This window comes from Mycteria americana, chromosome 9 (genome assembly GCF_035582795.1).
Source record: "Mycteria americana isolate JAX WOST 10 ecotype Jacksonville Zoo and Gardens chromosome 9, USCA_MyAme_1.0, whole genome shotgun sequence".
In the NCBI taxonomy this organism is placed as follows: domain Eukaryota; kingdom Metazoa; phylum Chordata; class Aves; order Ciconiiformes; family Ciconiidae; genus Mycteria; species Mycteria americana.
Genome location: NC_134373.1, coordinates 17,661,590 through 17,685,886, shown reverse-complemented (window position 1 = coordinate 17,685,886; position 24,297 = coordinate 17,661,590). Strand labels below are relative to the sequence as shown.

Genomic DNA, 24,297 nt, shown 5'->3' with positions numbered 1-24,297 from the left:
ACCACAGAACTGAATTCCACTTACATGTCATCATCTATTCAAGAACTTAAAATTTACAGACAGAAATTAAACTAAGTCTGCTGCATCTACATCACATGTTGGCTCCATCCTACTTTGTAGTAGATTGCACTAAATTTCATAGTAAAATCATGTCAGAACTGAAAATAAAATCTAGCCTCTTTACTCCCATTCTTGAGGCCTAACCATTAGCCCATGCTACATCAGTACAGAAAAACATGAATTATAGGCTAGACTTAATTTTATTTATGGCATTTCATTTAAAATGTTAAGGACAACAAAGCTGTTACAAGCATCATTTGCTATGTAGGATGAAATGGTAATCAAAGTTAGAACAGAATTGTATACTTTGTTATTAAATCACATAAAGATTATATCCTATACTTCTCTAGTACTTCTTTCTTAGACTAGAATGAAAGGGCTTAATATTAACATTTCAGCTTATTAATTCATAAAAGTATTATCACAAAAACATTCCTCAGCCTGAAACAGTAATTTCATCTACCAAGCTGATTTTATGTTGTCACACTGAATGCAGATCAAGGAACAGAGACTCTTGATTACTCCCCAAATCATCAGCTATAGCAATAAGCAACAGTTAGATAATCACAGTACTGACATAAAGGTGACACAGTGCATAGGATTTCTCTTCTAATACCTCAGTATTTTTATAAAAATATAGTTCTGGAAAAGTTATATACATCCAACTCAGAAAGCATAGGACTGAAATAAAAAGATATTTCATTCTTGCACCATTTTAATAAATATACAAAAACTATTTATAAGTAGACAATATTTTTTAACACAGAAGTGTCTCTTTGATGACCAGCCAGCACCTTTGAGAACTACCTGTGTCCAAGCAGAGAGAAATCTGAAGTGGTCTGCGCAAGTGATTAGTTTACATATGAAAATCTTCTTTATTGCTTCCTTCTCAAATTAAAGACACAGATGTGCAACATGTTTCCGCAGGCTTCACACTGGCAGGAAGTGTGCTGACAGGAAGCCACTGAAATCTGAGCATGGGCAAATAGGTGCCTTTCCCACTAGCTGAAGTTCCCACTAAATGTCACAACTGCACACTAGCTAAGTGAAAGCTCTGTCAAGATCATAATCAGAATATAACGGATCCAATTACTATAACTATTAATAGGAATGCCATCTTAGTCAAGAATAGCTGAAAGACACCTTGAAACGGACTAAAAATCCCAGGAGCAACAATGAGCCAGCAGGACAACAATATCAAATTATTCATATTTGACATACTTTCAGAGGCTTCATCTAAGTCTGAGAGGAAAACTGCTCTGATAAAGAGAAGTCATCTGTGCAGCAAGGCAGGCAGTAGTCCAAGTTCTCTAATCTATTCAGACTGCTGTATCTTGCTTTTTCTTTGACCACTGAGACTAGAAAATAACCTATACTGTTTAGCAGAAATAAGACTTTATTTAGCTGAAAAGCTACAATAATAATTGTTATGAATTTCTTTAATTGGGAATTAGCCCTTTTTTGTTTTAATTCTCCTATTTTGTATAGCATCCAGAATATAATTTGTGATTGGGACTATTATACACAACAAAATCAACTATAGCCAATGCCAATGGAAACCAAGTAGTACAGCATATTGCATCAGAACCTGCTCAGCTGCACTATCAGTGTGAACTGTTCCCCTGCAGACATTCCTACTACTCACAGTTGACAATGCCAGGACCATAATTCTGTATTTTTTTAACTAAAACTCCATTTTAGAAAAAGATCTACAATCGTGTGTTCTCAGCATGTAAAGAATTTGTCCCTCACTTGAGTGAGTTGTATCATCTGCTTTTCAGATTGTTTCTTCCTGCCCAGAACTGTCACAGAACCACATTTTGTGTTTTTAAAAGGCCATAAATGGTCTATTTCTCAGTAAAGAAATTACTGCCTCTACAATAACATAGCTATTGGGTTCACATTTATAAAACTAATCAATCAACTATGAACGTATAAAAATTTATTTACCTGTAGCATTAACACAACCGTCTTCACCACGTTCCATTGAGATTTTCTGCCATCCACTATCACAGTAAATCCTCTAGCTTTACACTTTTCACTAAAAGAAGAAAAACACTTAGAAAAAAATAAAAATAATGAACAAGCGTCACATCACAATGACTCTGGATTTCAACTCTACTGAAAAATACAACTACATAGTTTTTTTACTTATAAAAATAGTTTTAAAAACCTTAAGTTTACTCATTTAGAAATAACTTTCAAGTTTAATGCTCAAGCGTATTAATAGATTTTCCAAATTACAATTTCTCAGTAGCACTGAAGTGTATTTCATAATACAAGCACTTATTTAAACTTTAGCAACTCTGAAAAGGTTTCATAACCATAAACTTCACAAAATCCTCAGAAAGAAGAGGTCAATCGATAGTTTCATAAGGAAGACAAAGGAATGTCAGTTTTCACAAGGTTATTTGTGAACTGGCACAAATTTGAGGATATAGCTACATATCACTTGATGCACGTCCAAGCAGGAAACCATCTAAACATGCTTAAATTTCTTTCCTGATAAATGGATTAGAAATTGCAGTGCACAAAAAGCCTCTATGAGGACAGAGGCTTTGCGTATGGATCTACAAGAAAGAATATCTTAGACTGACATCATCTTTTTCTTCTAATAAGGTTTGAGTCTGTGTATACTACAAAAAAACCTGCTGCAAACAGTTAGCTGCAAAGCCAAAAATTCAAAGGTAGTTCTGCTCAAGTACCAAATGGGAGAAAATAGAGAAAACTTTCCTCACTCTCCATGCATTCCTACAGAGACCTCTCCAGCTCATTTCTAACAGAAGCTGGCAACAAGATGTTCACAACAGCTGGGCAGAGAGTTCAATGGTGGCAGCAACTTCTGGATGTCACCAACAGCTGGGAAGCATTACGTTCTCACAACCAGCACAGCAGCAGCCAGAAGAGGACATGGAAGTGAGCTCATAATTTTAGCATTGGTTACCACATTAGATATCGTGTCTCCAGTTGAAATTTGTGTCCAGCAAAGCTATAAGTAACTAAAAACCATGACATTTGCATGATGTAGAAAAGCACTATATAATCTTTAGCACCCAAATCTGCAGTTACAAAATAAAGCCATTTCTGTGATCTCCTTAGCTTACAAAAAACAAAGCAACTTGCATGTAACAGCATGCATTATGTTTCACACCAAGAAATTTAACTATTAATTATTTCATGTTTAAGCTGAGCTTCATCAGGTACGGGTGGCAGACAAAATTATCTTGGAATTTAAAAAAAAGGGAAAAAAGGCACCTTACTAGTCTATTTAGGAAAAAAATAATTACAAAGTTGGCTGCCAATCCATATACTTTTGGTTTTAAGGAACCTCTAAGATCACACACATGATTCTTCTGGAAGCACTCTGAACATTCAAGGCTTTGTGCATTCGATGTTTAATCAGAATGAACTCAAAAGGCACACTAGCACTACTTTTAAGAACAAGATGAAGTGTCAAAATAGCATCTTGAGACATGGCTTCCTTAGGCTCACTGGAATCTGCCAGTATCAGCATCTGCTCTTCTCTACTACTAGACCTATTAAAAAAAAAAAAAAAAAGAAAAAAACCCAAAACGCCCAAACCAACAACCAAATTAAAAAGTGAGCTACCACTTCTGAAAAGTTCAGCCAATACTCAAACATAAATGTTTGTCTGAAAGTTTAAAAAAATAAAATAAAAAACAAAACACACACTTGGTGATTCGAGCCACAATGCAGAAAACACAACAAAGGAAGCAAACTTCAGTACGCACAGACAATAGCATAACATTGCCACTTTTATTTTTCTTGGATGCTGAAGACACTTTCAGAATCCAAGAAAATCATCAAATAGCATCAAAGAAAAGCATAACAGTAGACTTAAGCACTAGCAATAAGTTGCCTGAAGTTTCAGGAATGCTTTACACACACACTCCAAAGAACTTTTAGCTAAGACACTATAAACATGCCTCTCAAATTTTGGACACAGCTATCCATCAACACTAGAATGCATATTTCAAAACAGTTATAGTTACAACATATGGCATGCACAACTGAATTAGAAGTTAAACATGTTAGGTTACCTTACACCTAGAACTTGGGGAAAAAAGTAATATTAATGTTTCTTGGACAGCTATCTGGGCTTGGGACACCATCCCTCCCTAAACCCCTCCTTTTTTCAAGCACTGTTCAGCAAGTCTTTCCAGAACAAAAAAGGCAAGCGCTTAGGCCAAAAAGTTTGCATTTCCCACTAAAAAACAACACGCAAACAAAAACAACAATGATTTTTCCATACTGCCACCATAAAGGAGAGATCATTTTTTCCATGACTGACAAACAGAACATCAGATGTGGGAACACTGAACTTTGCTTTCAAACAGATTTCCCAGTTTGTACAACGAGTACTTTGGTTGAATTTTCATACAGTTATTTTTACACTAATATATCTAAAAACATACATCAGGATGAGACTGCAGAATAATTAATGCTTGCTAGAACAACAATGCCTGCATCTGTTCCACAAATACTGCCAAGTCCTTAAGTGAATGAGATGACTTGTGCGGATGACCATTTGGCATTTTCATCACTTTACAAAAGACAAGCTGTTTGAAAAACCCTAAAACTTCCATGACTAAAATGTTGTGCAATATATGCATATAGCTATTGATGTTTTACTTGTAAGCAACCTGAATTTCTTTGCTTCTCTCTCCCCAATCAGAAATTTTTTTAAACAGTCTCAACTACAAAAAAAAAATCAGATAATTTAATTGTGTTTTAAAAACATTTATACTTTGCTTATTGCAAACTAACCAGTCTTTAGTTACGCCATTGTTCCTGTTCCCAGAAGAGGAACTTAAAGGGATACAAAAGCAAGCATTTATCTGAGGGGGTTCTTTCCTTTTTAAATCAGTGGCACAAGAGAACAAAAGAAAGCTATGATCAAGATTGATCTCAAGGAAAAAATGCAGTTAACTAAACTAGGACCAAGAACCGTCACTATAAGCTTGCAGGGTTACATGTGCAGAACTTAATCAACAATGATTTTACAGCAAGGTCTGGATGACAGGATACTCAAGTCATCATTCAGCACATTTAAGCAGTATCTTAACTTTAAACATTTGAGTTGCTCACTAACTTCAGTAAGACTTCATACATTTTTAGACTCAGTGCATACTTAAGCACTACAAGCTCATGCACATAGCAAAGAAAGAAAGAGGATGAAGCTTTTTTACTTTGGGCAATGCTACCTTTGTAAGCTTAGGAGTTTCATTCGAATGGCTTATTCATTTACATAGCAATTTAAGTGCATCGTCATTAAAAAGAAATTACCAAAGACATCGCGAGAAAGGAGTGAGGAAATACACAAGGCAAAAAAACCCCAAAGCCAGATATAGAGAATAAAAGACATATGCAAGCCTTGGTAGATATCCCTTAGTTTATTGGGATGTATGTTTCTAATTCAGTCAGACAGTATCACATTTTAAACAAATATTTATGTAAAATTCATTTGGTATTGAAAGGCAAATAAAAAGAAAAATCAATAAAAAGATCCCTTCCACCACTGGAAAAGAAGGCAGCCCTGAACAGAATGCCTTTGAAATCACCTTGGGATACTTAGAAGGTAGTCTAGTGTGACACTCAGCTCATCCATACTCGTCTGTTCAAGGCATAATGGAATTGTCAGAATGAGGCCACTTCTTCTGTCCTTCCCTCCTATTTTTGTGGGGGGGAAAAGTAATTAGAAAGGTATTGTGATGGCTTTGAAGTAAAAGAAATAGTGTAAGTACATGCTCTCAAAATACATCATAAAAGTAATCTTTAAGGTTGCTGTGAAAAATCACAACTGACATTTCACCTCTCAGTTGTGAGCTTTCATTCACCACATAGATACTTAAGGCATCACCAAGGCTCCAGAGCATAGACCACATCTGTAGCTGTCATAGTCTTTCATCTAATACTTGCAACATAAACACCACAAATCAAGTTTTCCAGAAACATTATTTTTGCATATCTAGATTACATTTTTAAAAAGTATCTCCTAGACCTTCTACACTACCAGCCTGGGTACATGCTCACCTGGTAAGCTTCCAAGGTGAGCATGTACCCAGCAGCTCCAACTGGAACACAACGCCTCCTAGAAACATGGACTACACAAAGGAGGATCTTGTACCACATGGGCTGGCCATGGCACATAGACTAAATTAGTTGTTCATTCATTAAACACATAGGATTTCCAGACCTATTTACAAACACGTAACAGCCACCTCACAATTAAGATAAATATTTCCAACCAGTTGCTTTAATCTTCATATGCATTTTCAAACCTTTCTGGTAAGAGTTATACAAACAATATCAGCAACAAAAATATTGAACGAGCTGGCCTCACATTTATATGTCCATTATGAGATCCAGTAAGATCAAGTGTTAGGTGGTGCTGATGTGCTGCATTTAGGTAGATGTTCTACAAGTGTGTTTTGGATTGTTTTTGACTACACAGACTCTCAAGAAAGTCTCTGGAAAGGTACAGTTTAAAAAAGCAACAACAACGGATCTTTAAAGAAAGCTGAAATCTTCTCTTCTGGTCTTTCTTCTAAAAGATTGACTTTGGAGTCACACAGGTATAAACCAGTAACCAAAATGGATTTGGACTAGGTTCTTACTCATAGCTTAAATTGGAACTGAAGCCAAATCCACTGAATACAAGATCACATGAAAAATAAATACGGACACAGCTCCCTGAAAGGGTCAATCAGCAAACGCTGTAGAGTGAAGGAAATCAAGTGTGCAGCTGACTCTTCTATTATCACCACATCTCCAACTGCAGGGGCATCACTGGTGATCTTTTGAAGGTAGGTGGCCTTGAGACCAAAACATTTGCCCCTAAACGGCTGTTAACTCATCAGAGGATCAAGTAAAAGGGGCGAAGGTAGCTGTGACACTTTTCCACTTAATTTGGAGCAACTCATCTAGTTCATGTATTCACCATTTTAAGCAAACCAGCTTATCTATTTTTTTCCTCTCTGCCCTTGAATCTTTTAATGTCTCTAACCAGGAAAAAGAAAAGAGGTCTTAATTTCAAAACCCAATCAAATATTTTGGTGGGGTTTTTTTGTTGGGGAGAACAGGAGGGGAAGTATGAGAAGCAGGGAGGGGAATTTGCACGTTAAGTGAAAAACATTAATGAATCCAAACATACTCCAGAAGGATACAGTGCTTGAGTTTATAGCTTATTAAACCACAACTTCAGTCATCTTAAAGTTTGGGGGTGTTTTTTTAATCTTTGAGTATTTTTTTAAACTAATACCCATCTCTACATTAGACCAGTTTCAAAGGAAGTTCTCCACAATCTGGAGTAGCTAAAAGCCCTTTTCATTTTATTAATATTATTTTTTAGAATAAACTTTAATATATTAACTATTTTATTAAAAAAAAAAACACACCATGGAGCCATTTAAGTACATGTAGGAGGCAGTTACTAAACAATTTTCTCCATATTTTAGAAAAACTGTACAAAGATAACAATCTCAGCTTTATTTGGGGTGAAAAGGCAGCAAAGTAAATTTCTGTAACCTGAGAAAGAACACTTTTATTCTCAAATTGTGTTATTCACATGGTTAAAGCCATTAAATCATGCTTTTGCTTCATAAAGTTACTTAATATTGGTAAAACTGAAGTTCTATCTAAGCAGTAAGAATAACTTTTTACAGAATAGTAGTAACTGTGCAGAAATAAGACAAAGTCTTATTTCTTTCTTTTCTTTTCTCCCTCCCTTTCTTTTTTTGGGGGGAGAACTGTTGCTGGAAAACAGCAATGCACATTTTAGTAACTATATTTCTAAACAGAAGAATTAAAGAGTGGTGCTATATGAGAAAGAACAAATGGATCCTTTCCACAGAAACTAAGAGGGAGCCACAGTTTAAAGCAACAGTTATTTACAGATTGTCCACCCTTCTCTGTTTCTGAATGGCAGAAAGCCTGAAAATTGGAGTAGGTAAGCAGGAGAAAAAGGAAGGAAAAATACCTCATGCTTTAAAAACTAGACATTTGTTCTCATCTATACACTTGAGTGAAAAAATAATCTCTCTCTACTTGCTATGCTGCCTAGTGAGCACACATGAAATCCAACAAATAAGAGGAAAATGGTAAGTTTGTGGCTGTAAAATAATACCTCAGAAGCCATACTGATTCAATGGTAGCTTGTTAGCTATCATCTCTCAACAAGAATAAAACATTAAAATGAATAAAGAAGCCTTTCCTTAAGTGTTCAGGCATTGTTTGGTCTTTCCTTAGCCATAAGGAAATCCTCAGAGAAGGGAAGGTGGCAGTTTTTAGGAATATAGAAAAAAAAATTCATTGAAATTAAAATTTGCAACAACCATGTTCAAAAATGGGTTACATATTGTAAAATGGAGGAACTATGAAAAATTACTGGAGCAGAGAAGCAAGAAAACACTGTCACAAGTATTAATAAAAATTAAACACACAGACTGGACAGAATTTGGTGATCAAACTGAGTGAGCCTGCAATAGGAAAAGCAAGAACACAAGAAGTTATGAAGGTATTTCTACAGGGAACAGTAAAAGGGTCGCCTTGAACCAAATTCCAGGGTCCACAACTCCATGAGCCATGGCAGCAGCTCAGGACTCTGCTCGATAATATATTTGCAAGAACTGTATCTAATGCTCCCTCTCCTCTCCTACCCCATGAACTCATGAGTGCAGCATTAAAGTTGTTCATTTTAATGAATATACACATGGCTGGGGAAGGAAGGGTTTCCAAAAAAACACGTTTTCTTCTTGCTTTTATAGCAAGTTAGCTGATTGCCATAACTGATTCATAACTGGAAGGGACTTGTTCCTTTCAAAGTTACTTCTGGATTCATGAGACTAACGCCAGCCCCCACAAAAGTAATTACGTATTATAGTAGTTCATGTTTTGTTTACACAGACTTGAAAGACTCCAGTGTTGAACAGGGTCTAACTGAAGAAAGTTTAGAATTGCCACTTGAAGCCCAGTCATGCAAGATACTAGACACAGAAATTCCCGCTTTTACACCTGGATTTAAACAGCGTTTGCTGAACTGACAAAAAAAAAAAAAAACCACAAACCAAACTCAAAAACTATAATCTCTTGACATTTCACAAAAAGACTGCAATAATTATCTGAATTATTCAGTTTCATGACAAGTCATCTTGTGTAACAACTGATGGGTTTTTCCCCCAGCTTGTAAACATTACTAGAAAAGATTCAAACATCTGTATTCTGCCTGCACTGTGATTTTTGTGCAGCTTTCTTGCACTGAAGTATATACAGATCAGGTAAATATTCTGTCAACCTGCCATAGCACAAAAAGAGAACAAGGTAGGAGTTATCACTGATTCTTTTCCTCAGTGAAAAATTATGGCCAGTCATTTATGTAAAAGATAACTGGTATATCTTTATCCATCTAAGAATCATTGTAACTCAAAATTTTTTTTAAAGGGAATACTGAAAAAAACTGAATGGGGCTTTAAATTATTACCTTTAAACCATTACCTAAAGTTACCAGTTAAGAAGTGATGGCTATCATGGATGTCATCTAACATTTCCCAATACTAACACACTAAACAATAAGAATTATTTAATTAAACAGTAAAGTAACTTGTTCTTTGATCTTGGTTATATTATTTGTAACTCCTTTATAAAAATTAGAGATTGTATAAATATTTACCACCACCTTCAGAATACAGCGTTTAGTGAGATAAACCCAATCACATTGTGATTTTAGGTATGGCAAACACCACCACCTTGTCTTACAAAAAAGCACTACACTCAGACTATCTGAGTCTTTAGGCTGAGAATTAAACCTGAAAAATAAAATCAGGGGAAATTAACTTGATGTGTCTTGTAACTCAGAAGTGGTGTAGTTCATAAACTGAAAATACGTTTAAGTTAAGGAAAGCAACTAAGAGCATCACAAAAAAAGAAATTTTTAAATTCATTTTGTACCAAAGTGGTTGTTCAGGTTTTCTGCCGAGTCAGTAGCTTGCCTTTTTTTCCCTGCTATTTGTAACGACCTACCAACTTAGAAGCTACACAGCCACGGATTCCAAGTCTGAGGAGACACTGTTCCATTAGAAACCATTCCGTTTTGCTTCCAGAAAAAGAAGGCAGGGCCAACATTATTTGTACTGATTTTACTCAAAATTTACAAGAGACTTCAACATATAAACACTGGAGAACGTTTTCCTAAAATATGATTTTTCTGATTATTGGTTTTTAATGATTAATATGTTTTTGTTTATTAAAATATATGGAATAAAATTGCTTTAAAGAGACATAATGAACTCATTTCTCTGTCAGGTTCCTTTACTTACACTGAAAAACACTTAAAAGAACTACTGCATGAATCTTTACCATTCATTCAATTAAAGCATCCATTAATACTACACAATTCCAAAAAGGTCAAACCTACTTAGAAATATGTAGGTTCAAAAAGGTTCCTAGCCTGCCACTCAATAAATTACTTTCCACTAAGAACATGATATTTCGAAATGGATCAGGCAGCTTTAATAGCAAATTGAAAATGCACTCTAGTTAATGAGAACTTCCCCTTGCGCTATAATGCTGAACAACCAACATACGATGCATCTGCTATTACTATGGAAGAAACTGCCCGCTGTCCCAGGCTGTAATGTAAATTGAGTTTGGGGGTTTTTTTTGTTTGTTTTTAAACAGGAATTGTTTGATTTGCAATTGCTGGGGATAGTGAGAAAATTCAAAGCAAAATAAATTCTATTAACAAAAGGAACAGGTTTCACTTCTCAAGTGACTGGAGCAGGCTAAACTAGACTAGCTAAAATAAACTAAACCAGAAGAATATTTATGGCAACACTTGCCAATTTGTCAAGTTGAGAAGTGTTCTGCAAGTTACCTACCTACCCTAGAGTAGGCAATCAAACACCAAGAACTAACACAGCTATCTATGACAGCAGTGAAATCAGCAAGAGTGTAATTCATCATTTTAAGTATTCCCTTTTGTTTTTCTCTGGCATGGGGAAGGGAGAAAGTTACCTTCAACCCAAGATTCAAGAAGTTTTAATAAATACAACGATAATTCCAGCCTTGCCCGAATTAACTACTTAGCAATAATCAAAATGTTGCAATGCACAGCTAATTCTGCTTCCATCCATTCCTATGTTGGAGAAAAGACAGGGGTGAAAAGGAAGGAAAAACTTTCTAAAGAAAATCCTGAAAACAATCACTCTGTATTTCTAAAACCACATAAAAAAACCAGAAAGGATTATTCTTGCATGTCTGCTAAATCACCATGCTTTTATATATGGACTGAAACCTCATGACATCAGCTTTATGGGTTGAGTTACAGGCTACAGTGAAAACAAGTGCTAAACGCCAACAGCAACAGCTTGGCTACTAGATTAAAAGTTTCAGAGATCCTTTTGAAATATGACAAAGCGCTAACCAACAATATATTTCTGTTAAATACATCCAGCAAATACAAGTAACCAACCTAAAAATTCCATCCAAATTATGCCAAAAGGAACCAATTGAGGAAAACAGAAACCGTACCTGAAAGAAAAGCCAATTTTTTCTTCAGAATGGGTAATATTACTGAAGCTTCCATTCTACTTCAGATAATTTTCACAGCTCTGAAACACAAGAATTCAAAGTTGTCAAGCATGGGAAATCAATTACAACATTTCACTAGAATGAGCACTGGCCAAAAAACTTTTGTACTCTTCTGAAGGAAGCACAGGACACTGTAACCAAAATCCAAAGTATTGTAAAACTGAAGAAAAAACATTATCATATGCATTTTTCCATATAAATCTTTAATTAAAGATTTCTTCCTCCTCATCGTAAAAAAAAAAAAAAAAAAGGCAAAGCAGAATCTCAACCAAGGACACTGAGATAATTTATATAAAAGTCCTATTTCCCAACCCCATTAAACTACAATTAATTTACAGGTAGATCATCTGTTTGCTTAGTCATTCAGATGTAAAGTAAGTGTAAATAAAATTACCCTTTTGCAGTCTGTCTCATATTACCAGGAATATAATAATTATTTAAATACGTTATGCTGCATTTATGTCAGGACACTGCCATTACCCTGCCATTAGTAGGTCTTCAATTAAAGAAAAAACATTCAACAGCCAGAATTGGCATGTCTAACCTATAGCTGCAAATGCTTCTGCTCCTTTTGTCTCCAAATCCCTTCTTACCCTCATCCTATTTTTATTGCATTATGAACTGTGATTCACTGTGATTAAGCTTCTGTGTTTCATTGACAATCAACAAGATGCTTGAACTGCAACCTCCTCTTCCAGCCTACACAAAGTAGCAACTGGCATCTGCTTGTGAGTCTTTCTGAGTTCATACTTGCACAGATCAATCCATATATAAAAAAACCCTAATTCTGCACAGAAATACATAATTCAAGACATACACCAGTATCTAGTCAAAATAAAGAACAGATAAAAAATATTTGTTTTCTTTAATTCCAGGCACAGGGCTTCAGACTGCAACCTGGAGTTCTCTGTCTGGATACTTCAGCATTCACGCACACTAATAGAACTTTTTTTTTCCTGGGAGGGGGGGAAGTTTTGATTAACTGAATCAAAACTATAAGTGATCTAGGAGAAAGAAGAAAAAAAACCAAAGTAACTCCAAATAGAGAGCCTGAAGTAAAACAGAATAGTTATTCCTTTTCTTGTTAAAACAATGAGCTTCATTACAAACAAAAAAAGCAGAATGATTATTTTTATTATGAAATAGAGATAACATTTCAACAACTTTTGACTGTCCCTCACTGTTCCAATGTGTAATGATTCACAAAGTTCATTCCCACCCCTTATCTCAAAATGTCCATATTTAAGTGTCATTTTGGTCAATTATATAAAATACATATTTCCCATATTACAGAAGGAAATAAATTCAGTTCTTTCAGGAAACTGAGTCCTAAGAGAGCTTGCACTTTAAGCAATTACTCAAATAAGCATCCTATTAAAGCTTCCTGTATCCTTTAGACAAAAATTTGTAGGTTATTTGCTGCAGAAACCACAAAACTCAAGAATGACGTAGGCAGTCATTTTTTGTCCCTAGAACACCACGCTGAAACCACTGTGTGTAAGCTAACTTGGACAGTATTCTTTTTTTCTTAAAGTGTGGAACATGTACCCAGTAACGGTTTGTCCCTTTCCTCCCCAAGTTATATTTCAAAATTATTACAAATGGCTCATTATAATCAATGAAGAAAGCCCAAACCTACACACACTTCATTATCTTCATACTTTCACATATGAACAAAAGTTTGCATCAACTTATTGACTCAAGGGAACATGTTTCTTTGCTGTTGTAAAAAGACCCATTTATTTAATATGAAAGCACTGCCTGGCTTTCTGCCACAGTAGTGGCACCATCTATGGATCAAAATAGTTCTTTTGTTCAGTATTTCCTGGAACCAAAGGAAGCGTTCTGTTCATTCAGAGTGGAGGGAGGCGAGTCAGAACAATTGCCAATAATTTCAAACACCTAGACTTTGTTCCAGAAACTCCTGAAGTTTTCAATTACCTCTCTTCTGTGAGAGCTTTGATGTGCTCCATCTAGAAGAAAACTCTCACCATAGCAGGCTATCAGAACTTACCAGAAGAAAATCTTCAGGTTTAAAAATAAGGTTTAACATCCCTCTCTATCTTTAATGCTCCAGAGAATCTCAGGATGAATTAAACTAAGTGTCTTTTTCTAATATTGGAAAGTGAAACAATTTCAAGAGAGCTGGCATCTACTTTCCACTGGGAGCTTCAAAGGTGTTTTAAAAAGGTACACTGCTAAAAAGCAGATAAGTATATTTAGACCTACAAATAAAATGTGAAGTCTTTTTAACTTGTTCGGAGGAAGACAAAATGACAGGCTCTTAAACTGGCCATCAAGCTCTCAATTTAGAATGAGGAAAGAATGATGTGTAGCTCCATGTCATACCACTGTTTAGCACAAAGAAACAGATCCAGTGTCTATTCAACAACAAAAAAGGCATTTGGACTCATTAAATAAAAAAAGCTACAGAAGAAAAACCAAGAACACTGAAGAGAACAGATTTCACTTGAGGAAAGTGAAATACTTCAAGAAGCTGCATTTTGTCACTTCCAAAACAAAAGACGTAACTTACATGCTCAAATTTTACAGATATGAAACAAGTTAGAGGTTAAATCTGTTTGCTGAATTTCAGAAACAATCTAGAGTGCTGCATGTCCACCTGCAATCTACTTCGCCAATTAAAATACCATTGCCAAATTGTAAAACTTGTGTATACAGGAAACGCACTAAATAAAAGAACTATATTGAAGAACCTCACTGAACTTGTTTAGAATGACCTGGGCTTTCAGGTTTTTAAATCAATACAGCAACGTTGATCTCTGACAATGTATCATTCTTTTGAAGATTTCCACAGAAAAGTGGCAAGACTAAATCCACATAATATTTGTATTTAAAACCTAAATATTTGAAAGGTGTTCCAGTGAAATAGAAAACTCTTCCAACCCCCAACCAAGCAGATACTAATACTACTTGTGAAGAAAATTGTCTTAAACACAAACTTAAATGAAATAGGTATACATTAGGGGGAGGATGGGAGGCTGGGGAGATAGTAAACAAATAGTAAAAAAAAAAAAAACAACAGATAAAGCAAACAATATTTCAAGCTGCACTGCAATGTGAAATCAAATCTTGACTTGGTAGGTTGCATCCCCTATCATATCTAGGCTCTGGAAAGACTGTAAATTACATTGTTTTACCCACAGTTTAAAATTCTAGACATTCTTTAAAAAAAAACAAACAAAGCCACAAAACCCACACACAATATAGCTATGTGTAATTCAGCATTCAAGTGCATCATTTCTGATGAAAGAAGATTATCACCTGCATTTTCTGCTACACCTCTTCAGTCTCATCTAATTAAAAAAGCTAAATAAGAACCAATGTCCAGACACTGTTTAAAACCATTTTTAAAGTCTATTAAAGAGAGGGAGCAGAGGGAGAAGTTGACAGTCTTGCATTGACTAGATGACTGGAAGTAAGATGCCCTGAAGATATTAGAGAGAAGCTGCTCTGCAATTAACAGGTGTTTCCTTTCTAAGCAACTCAGTGAGAACCACTGGTCAAAAACATTAACAATCAAAATGAATTCAGGCTCAATGAGAATATAAACATGTTTACCCAAATTCATTAGATCTGAAACATTTAATACTCTCAGTACATGGTGAAAGGTCTTTAAATGGGTTAGTCTGCTCACGAGCATCTACTGCAAGTTTCAAAGAATGAGTACTTTCTTCATTTCCTCATCATGTATCAAGCAAGAGAGCATAGCTGGTCTGTTAAACACAGGACTAAAAGTCAGGGGGGAAAAAAATCTCGTTTCTATTCCTCATTCTGCTATGAAATATACATATGGCTTTCAGCAAGTCATTTATCCCTTTTAGTCTTCATTCAGTCCCTCCATCTGTAAAATGGAGATGTTATACATATTTATTCCCTTTTTACAAGAGTATTGTGATGTTTAATTCATTAATGTTTTTGAAGACTTGAGAGATTAGAAGGAACTCCATAGATCCGCCTATAAATAACCAAGAAGCAGATGGGCAGCTACATTCAGAACTGTAGCAGCTTGCAAGTCCAGGCACAAACAACAGCACAAATAACAACAGACATTCTGAAGTACTGAAGGTAAAAAAAAATAAATAAATAAAAAAGCCTCAATCATATAGGATGAAATTCTTTCTCTCTTTTAAAATAAACTTCTGAGTTGCAGACCTTCAAAATGAGGTCAGAGCTTCGTTCCCTGAAGCCAGCATGCAAGTTTTTTCAGATGCTAACTTCAACCCACAAAACATTACCCCACACTTTCCCTGTATCAGCCTAAAAAAGTTCATCTGTCCCACACAGAAATAAACCCATGTGCAAAAGACAGAGACAAAGCTGAATATCACAATTATCTATGTAGATTATTACTTCACCTTCCTTTAAAGCTACATTAAACCTGTGGGAGAGATGATATCCTAAGTGGCACAAAGAGAGAACACAAACGAAGGTGTCTGCAGGGCTGATACCCCAGGGTAATTTGAGAAGCACACCAACCTGCCCAAAAAATAGAAAAAGGCTGTAAGCATTCATTTGTTAATGCTGTCTTCAATTAAAGAGCACATGGAGCTGGGTGACTCAGCTGGACAGTTTCAAAATAACAATAAAACCTGACAGATGAACATCAGCTTAGGTACTCAAATGCAGTGTTTGGTTTTTACTCTTTAACCTATTATGACCAGCACTAATAAATTTTTAATGTTAGAGCCTTTTAAGACCTCAGGAGAAAAGGTAACTCCACGTATTTAGGGAAGCTCAAATCAAGGTTTTTGCTTTTTCAACCATTTTGTTCAGTTACGATTATTTTCTTTTTGACTATCTGTAAAAGCTATCCATAAAAAAGAGGATACTGAAGTTCTATATTGTGCCTGATTTTCAAGTTGTACACAAAGAAAATATTCCTCGTCTTCCATAACTTGTTAATTCACACTAAAGGATTAAGAAAATAAAAACCATACACTCAGCAGATTTCATCAGTATGTAAGCTTGTTTAATTTCAAAGCAAAACGCAACCATACAATGTCAGTTCTATTACACATACACAGTTAGCATTCTAACTCAGCAACTTGTGACAGCAGATGAATGGACAGATTGAAAACGTGCTCTGCTTTTGGTTACACCTAGGGTTAACAGTTTGCTAGGCCATGATCCAAAAGCACATTGTCACAGCCATACCAAATTTAAGCTTGGAAAAACTCCATTTCTTCTGTCCCATTTTCACCTGGAGGTTCAAGGCTTACCTTGTACTTTGTCTTCTAATTACAGCTAATAATAGAATTTAGAAGAGCTGTCTATTACCTACTTCCTCTATTTAACCCATCTTCTGTATTCGTTTCTCACCCTTTTTCTCCCCCTCAGCATTTTGTGAGAAGTGAAGTAAAAGATGAGTGGCAACAAGAAGTGGTGAGCAATATAATGAATAGTGAACTAGCAAATGGAGAACAAGTGAATAAGAGAGGCTATACCATCCGAGGCAAAAAAAAGACATTGTGCTCTTAAGTTTTAACTTTGATGTCATTCATGTCACAGAATGGTAGAGCTTTTCCTCAGACTTAGAACAAGTGTCAGAGGGAAAGAAGAGAAGGAAGAGTACTCAGCACAGAAACAATATAACTAAGGATGCACAATAACATATGCATGTATTAGCTGTGAAACACAATACCGACACCTCAGTGTTTTCATACAAGAAGGGCAAGCACAGGATACTGTGCAGCAATTAGCACTCTCAAAAAATAGCACTACTTTGGATTCAAAGGCCATGGCCACAGACAACAGTCTTGCTCCAACCCAAAGGAACACATGCAGAAGTTTGTAATGATGCTACAACATATGACATACAAAATCATAGCTTGCTAGAGTCTTCTACCCTTTCCAGCCTCAGGCCAAGCCAAACACATATGGTATATGTTAAATTACAGCAGTTTTCAGGCTTCTTTAATCTAGAATAGTAGAGAAAATAAGTCACAGGTTTTGGATGCATCTCCACATTTCTGCCACATTTACAGAGAGAGACCCCATGTTTACCTTCCTACAGAAACCTATAGCTTGTCCTTGTAGAATGTTACCACAGGCAACAGAAGATTCCCATCTACCTTATACCCTCCCCTTGCAACAGGCAGCCAAAACAGCAGAAATTGCAGTCATCTGGTATAGTCCCAACTCACTTCACAGCCTCAAGTAAGCACAGAATACGCAAAATGATGCAATTTGGGAGGTTGCTTCTTCCACTACTTTCTACATAGCAATAGATCAATTGAAATGCTATGTTCAAAGCATAGCACAGACATTTTCTCTTCCTCATCACACTTCCCTAAGACCCATAAAAAAAATAAATCTCAGGTTCAGCTCTTAAAAGTTTACTTAGTCAGAGATCATGTGGAAATAAGACAGAAATCACACAGATTGTAAATTCTCCCACAGAATTTTTTAAGTCACAGGCTGGGGGGAAGAAAAATAATCAATGAATAGTAGAATAAAATTACATACTCCTCTTCTAGCTCCCTCTACTTAAAAAAAAAAAAAAAAAAAAAAGATGCCAAACAAGTCATAAAAGCTTCCAAGAATGAGCTGGGGGAAATGAGTACCTTATCACTGGTTCTTTAAGGAACTGTCCAAAACCCGTTTGTGATGAGAGATCACAGAGGGCTCTTATGCCTTCAGTACTTCCTAAAACTAAGACAGTGGGAGGAAAGAGATTGGACAATTCCAGGCAATAAGCAACCGAGTCAAAAGACAAACAGCTGCAGTGATGAGTGCAACTGTTGGCAGTCTGGAGCAAATGAAAAATCACTTTCCTCTGGGGTGCAAGATTAGAACTTCTTGTTCCTTTTATAACATTTATATAAGAAAACAATCTACAATCTCATAACAATACACATACTTGGCATTGGTTACAAGTATGTGTTGCTCAGACCCTCAGAATCACTTCTCAGCCCAGTATAGTGACACTACAATGGCAGCAGAAATACTCTTCTAAACCGAAAGCTATATAGAGCAGCAGGGGGTATGAAAGGGCAAGGGATTGTTTGAGAGAAAAAGTAGGGTAGGGTGTGTAGGCATAAGCATCGCAGACACAAAAGCAGTCATCCTTTTTAGGTGGAGAAAACTGACCCAAAACATGAAGAAAACAAATGAGAGGCTAATAAAAAGACTGTTTACAAATCTCTAAAGCTTTGGGTTTGATACCTGACCAGAAAAGTTCCCAGCTCAAAAGTAAGATTCTGTGTGGACCTTGAAACATCCTGAACAATTTCCTCTGTATTTTTAAAAAAAATTTATGGTAGTGGCTTCCCCTCCTCACTGCACAACACATGAGGCAGACGCAATGAGGATAACAATACAAATCCCTTCATAAGGAATAAATAAGTAATTTGAGAACTTTGCTCACAAAGTAATTTGAGAACCAAAAAAGAAAGTAGAAGAGATTGAAATATGCCAGATCTGGTATATAAATACCTTGTTCATTCACATATTTAAGTTTCGAAATATTTCAGAATTACACAAATTCATTGCTATACAAAACAAAAATAATCATCTATGCTGCCCTTGAATTACTGTGTACAAGAGAAATAAATCTTTCCTTAACTTGCACAGCTGTCTTTAGTTTTTGTGCTCATGTTAAAAATTCTGAACATTTCAGCTGCAAACCACAAATTAAATTGGCCACAGCAACCACCTGCAGTAAATACAGCACCTCTCCTTCTCTCCCACCCCCTCAAAATTAAACATGTAGCATTCCACTACAATAAATAAATAAATAGTCACATGCTTCAGAGAATATAAAAGCAAGCTCTCTAAACTGCTACCTGGAGCATCTTGCATAGATGTAACGCTCATAGATTTTCCACTGATACTATTGTCTAGGGCCACATTAGAATATAACATGAAAGAACTAGCAAACACTATGCTAGCAGACAGAAAACAGACAACCCGCATTGAAGGCATACTGATTAGAAAGAAACCATTGCTCTTACCAACACCTAAAAGTAGATAAGCCATGGCACCTTTCATCTACGTATTACGTGTCCATCCTGACCCTTTCCCTCAAGAAGGGCCATTCATTTTCTAAAGTTCAGCTGTACATATCATTTAGTGACTAAAACATCAAGTTAACATAAAACCCATTTATCTCATTCTTCCAACACCTTTTTTTTTTGCCTTACTTAGTTTGGTCAACATTTATTCTTCATGATATCCCTCTAAGAACACATCTCAAATTCAACTCTGCCAACACTGTAGGAGGTCAGCTTGGCTCTGAATTCTTACTTGCCTATTACATCTATCTCCCTTGAATCATTGATTCTGTGAAGCCCTAAGTCATACCTTCATCTCCTCTTAACTATTGTAATTTCCTTCTTAATGGGTTCATTATGTCCCAGCGTTCCAAACTTCAGCTTGTCCAAAATGCAGCAGCTCATCTTCTCACCTAGAAACAGGAAAACAACACTCCATATTGATTTTCACTTGCTTCCTTGTTGAGTTTAGAGTCTGCTGTAAGGATATCCTCACTTCAAAGTCTCTCACCTCTCATTTACTCTAAAGAGTAAAAAGCTTTGCCAGTGCATTTTTCTATTTGCTCACCCAAGGTGCTCAAGTCTCTCATTTCTCTTCTGTGCACAAGCTTATCAACCCCACACCAGCAACAACCTACCTCAATGCTTTTAAAACTTCTTTCCTTACTCTCACCCACAACCACAGCTCCCTCTTTAAATTAGACTTCACATATCTCCAGTCTTATACTTAAACACCCTCTAATATATTTGCAAACACTAGTCTCTGTGTGAGACACTAACACTATGTGAGACACTGTAACACAAGCTGCACTATTTTATAGTATCCAAGCCAAGCTATGTAACATAACTTTAGTATCAGAAGGTTTGGTTATGTTATAGCACCTTTTAAAGGTTTTTAAAAGTCGCAAGATGAAAAACAAGTAAAGTAGGTAAGTTAAAAGAAGACATGAGTTACAGCCTAAATAAGGTTGTGCAAAACCAGTTGCAAAGATATTGTTCTGTGCAGTTTATTCATCAGTGTCAAAGCTCCATAAGAACCAAATATATTGCAAGAAAATTTTAAAGATCTCATTTTTGGAAGAGATTGATCTTACTTACCATTGGTATTAGAATGCAACACTGTCTGTTAGGGATACAAGTTTGAGCTCCGGATCCCAGATTCTGCAAATTTAAATGAAAAAAGTATTTGACCATATTTTTAGATGTTAATACTTGATCTAAAACTTTATTTCCTTGGAGGCTGAAAACAAGGGTTTATTACGAAGCTACATGATAGGGGAGTCAACATTTCCATTATATATTCACAAATACTTGTAAGCCAAGCATTCGAGTTGAGTGGGACAGCAGGAATCCCGTATTTTCTACCAAAACATATGGTAGACATCAACATTGTTTATAATTAGCAGGCAATGCTCCTGAGGCAGTACCGGAAGCAGTGGGAAAGTAACAAGAACCAGAATCCTTGTAGTAAACTTCAGTCAGAGGTAATCTACACAGATTTTTAGGCAAAATTGAAAATAGAACAGTGTTAGTGTTTTTTGTTAAAAGAGGAAGACAGTATTCCTACAAACTTAAGTTAATCACTGCTATAAAATTAGAAAAAAAAAAAACTTGAATTAAAAAATGTAAATAGTCCCTATTTGTATTATAAGATGCAGAATTAAGAGGTAAGCATCAAATGTAAAACCTCAGCAAATACTTTAAGATTTGCAAGAAACCTTGTAACTGATCAAATTCCACCCACCAACGAAACCCAAACCCTCAAAATTAGTGTATATCGTGTTACAGGTGAAGCCAAGATGCTAAACGCATTTCATAGGTTTTACAGTTAGTCAGATGCACCAGTCATTACAGTAATCTCTCTTACAACAAGTTTTAAATTAAAAAAAACTTGCATTACCGGAAGTTTTTTAGTCAGGCAAATAAACTAGCAGCCTCAAAAAGATGGAGAGAAGGCAAAAGTACACACCCACAGATTAGGAACAAGAGTGTCAATAGTAAGTGCTCAAGACAGCTTGAACAGAGACGCAGTGGAAGTCCTGCAACATCACTTCTTATCCCTACAAGACCCTAGGGTAGGCTTTGCCTACTTTATCAGAAGCTACCTATTGAAGGTGTTCTGTATTTCCCCAACCACGCATAGTCACTGGGGAATAAAGGTGTTCCTCTTCATACTCTATTCCTAAGGACTCTGGATAGTTACGTAGCATTGCACTAAAGTTCACCATCAATGTATCTAGTCCCTTCCATAAGTACCTCCAGTTCCCCTCCCTACTACCACTCCCAAGCAGCAGCCAACTGAAACTGAGCCGAACTTCACCTGACTCCTTTATTCTGCTGCTGGAAAATAACAAAACCGTGTATATTTCCCATTTATGTAAGCTTTACTGAGAAATGTAATTCCACAGTCAATTTAGAATTACAGCCTACAACCCCAGGAAACATCATGATCCTGTTTCTTGTAAGAAATTTAGAAATACATTTTTTTTTTCTCTTAACTTTTGTTTCTAGGAAAACTGATGTTACAGATCATCTAAACTGCAAATAAAATATCATCTATTAGCACACTACTTTAGGAAAAACAGTTGGCTGAGGTGATTTTATGGGATTCTTCAAGCAGCAAACTATGATGTAAAGAATTGTGCAAAATCCTAAAACCCATCACTAAAAGAACATTGTAATTGCTCCTAGTTTTGGTGACACTTTTTGTTTTGTTTTTTTTTCACCCTGACAGAGCAAAGCATGATCAGCACCTTACCAGCAAGCAGTAGGCCTCTCTGATCAAGCTTCAGCTCTGTTCTGCGGTCCACCTTCCCCCTTTTCTCCTTAAGTTTCCACTTGGTATAGACAATGGGACTAGGACTATAAAAACTCACATTCAGAAAAATGAGAACCCTCATTAGCGCAGAAGTTCATCACCATCTCTGTTTCTATAATGTAATACCACTATTCATTATTTACTATACACTGAATCTTAACAGACGATGTCACAGAATAGGGAAAAGGGGAAAAAAAAACCCCAGTACTTCCTCATCAAGGTGAATTTTAATGTGTGAATAAAGTCAACATCCAATCGTTAGGACAATGCAGACACTGCAATACTAAAATGCAGAGGACCAGTATTTCCTTTGGGATGAAGACAGATGAAAGGACAACTGACAAAGCATCTACTAATACCCATCCATGTAAGCCTTACCAGTTTTGCTCATTAAAAAAAATTACAAAAACTCAAAAACCAAGGAACCATTCTCCACTCAAGCAGTCGCTTCCGTACACTCGTACAAATTCTTTTTTAAAAAGGGTGCTTTAGAGATCTCGTTCCTACAACCGCCTGGCTAAAAAGCTCTGTTAAGGAGTAGCAAGGGACACTACAGTTACGGGGAGAAAGACAAAATTGCTAGACAATGGACCTGTCAAAAATCAAAAAAATGGCAACCGTGGCTCTGAGCAACCACTGCTTCAACAGTGAATCAGCTTCCCGAGCAGGCAACGCTTCCAGAAACCCAGGAGCGCCCGACGCCGAGGCAGTGACACGGCCGTGACTCGTCCCCACCAGCCCGCCGCCGCACTGACCAGCGGCCACGCACCGGGAAAATCCCCACGAGAAGCCGAGCGCATCGGCGAGCCGGCTCCCGCCCCCGTCTCCCTCCGGGGAGCTCTCTCTTGCCCGAGCCCTCTCCTTCCTTCCTAACCCTGCCGTGGCACCCGCGGCGCGGCCGCGGCGGGGCCCGGCGGGAGGGGGCCGCCGCCCTCCCGCGCCCGCCGCCCGCACAAAGGCAGGCCCCGGCGAGGCGGCAGCGGCCACCCGAGAGCCCCCCCCGCCACCGCGGCCACGCATGTAGCGGCGGCACGAACAATACCCGAACCTGTTGCGCGGGTTCCCCTGGGCTGTACCGACCTGCCGTGCCCCCAGCCCGGGAACAGCCGGCGGGACCCGCAAACGGGCAGGGAAACGGGGGGAGGGGGGAAGGAAGCGGCGAGCTCCGCAGCCAGCCGCCAGGTACCCCGTTAGCCCGCCCGCCCGCCGCGGGGATGCGGCGCCGGCCAGGGAGGCCGGGCACGGGAGGGCTGCCCTGCCGCAAGGCCCGGGCCACGGCCGCCCCCCGGGGAGGGCCAGGAGCTAGCCGCCGCCCGACGGAGCGGGGCGCCCCACAGCTCCAACGCCGCCGCCCGGGGAACAAAGCGCGGCCAGGCCGCAGGGCCTGCGCCGTGCCCGGGCGCCCCTCCGCAGGGCTGGGGAGACGGAAGAGCCCCTCCGGACGCGGCTACTCACCCGGCGGCAGCGCTCCGGGTGCCCGGGCTAGGAGGACGCCAGCGGCAGGGCGGGCGAACGCGGGGCGGAGCCTGGACCCACCCTCTCCGGCCAGGCTGCGGCGGCCGCCCTCAGCAGCCTCGTCCCGCCTCGCTGGCCCGGCGGCAGCCCCCGGGGACGAAGGCGGCTCCGAGCCCTCCCCCGTCGGCAAGGAGACAGCGAGCACCGAGCGCTGCCGGGCCCGCCTCCGCCCCGCTGCCCTCGCCTCCGCCCCCCCCCCCGCCCCCCGCCTGCGGGGCGCGGAGCCGCAGGAGCGCCCACCCGTCCCGCCGAGCCGCCGCGGCAGCTGCGCGGGACCCGGCC

The 24,297-nt window shown here is 38.1% G+C and overlaps 1 protein-coding gene across 8 annotated transcripts in view; it reads right to left on the bottom strand.

Annotated features, from left to right (window-relative positions):
* Window positions 1–24,094, bottom strand: part of SESTD1 (SEC14 and spectrin domain containing 1) — a 61,911-nt gene extending 37,817 nt beyond the window's left edge. Inside the window, exons 1-7 of one of the 8 annotated variants that reach the window (XM_075511528.1) lie at window positions 23,581–23,923; window positions 22,441–22,544; window positions 20,781–20,843; window positions 19,993–20,095; window positions 11,608–11,687; window positions 5,643–5,751; window positions 2,011–2,101 (exon numbers count right to left, since the gene is read on the bottom strand). In XM_075511528.1, coding sequence (XP_075367643.1) covers window positions 2,011–2,101; window positions 5,643–5,751; window positions 11,608–11,662 — 255 coding nt within the window. In that variant the 5' untranslated portion in view covers window positions 11,663–11,687; window positions 19,993–20,095; window positions 20,781–20,843; window positions 22,441–22,544; window positions 23,581–23,923. The other 7 variants (XM_075511534.1, XM_075511527.1, XM_075511531.1 and 4 more) reach the window with 7 other exon arrangements.
* Between the last annotated feature and the right edge of the window lie 203 nt (window positions 24,095–24,297).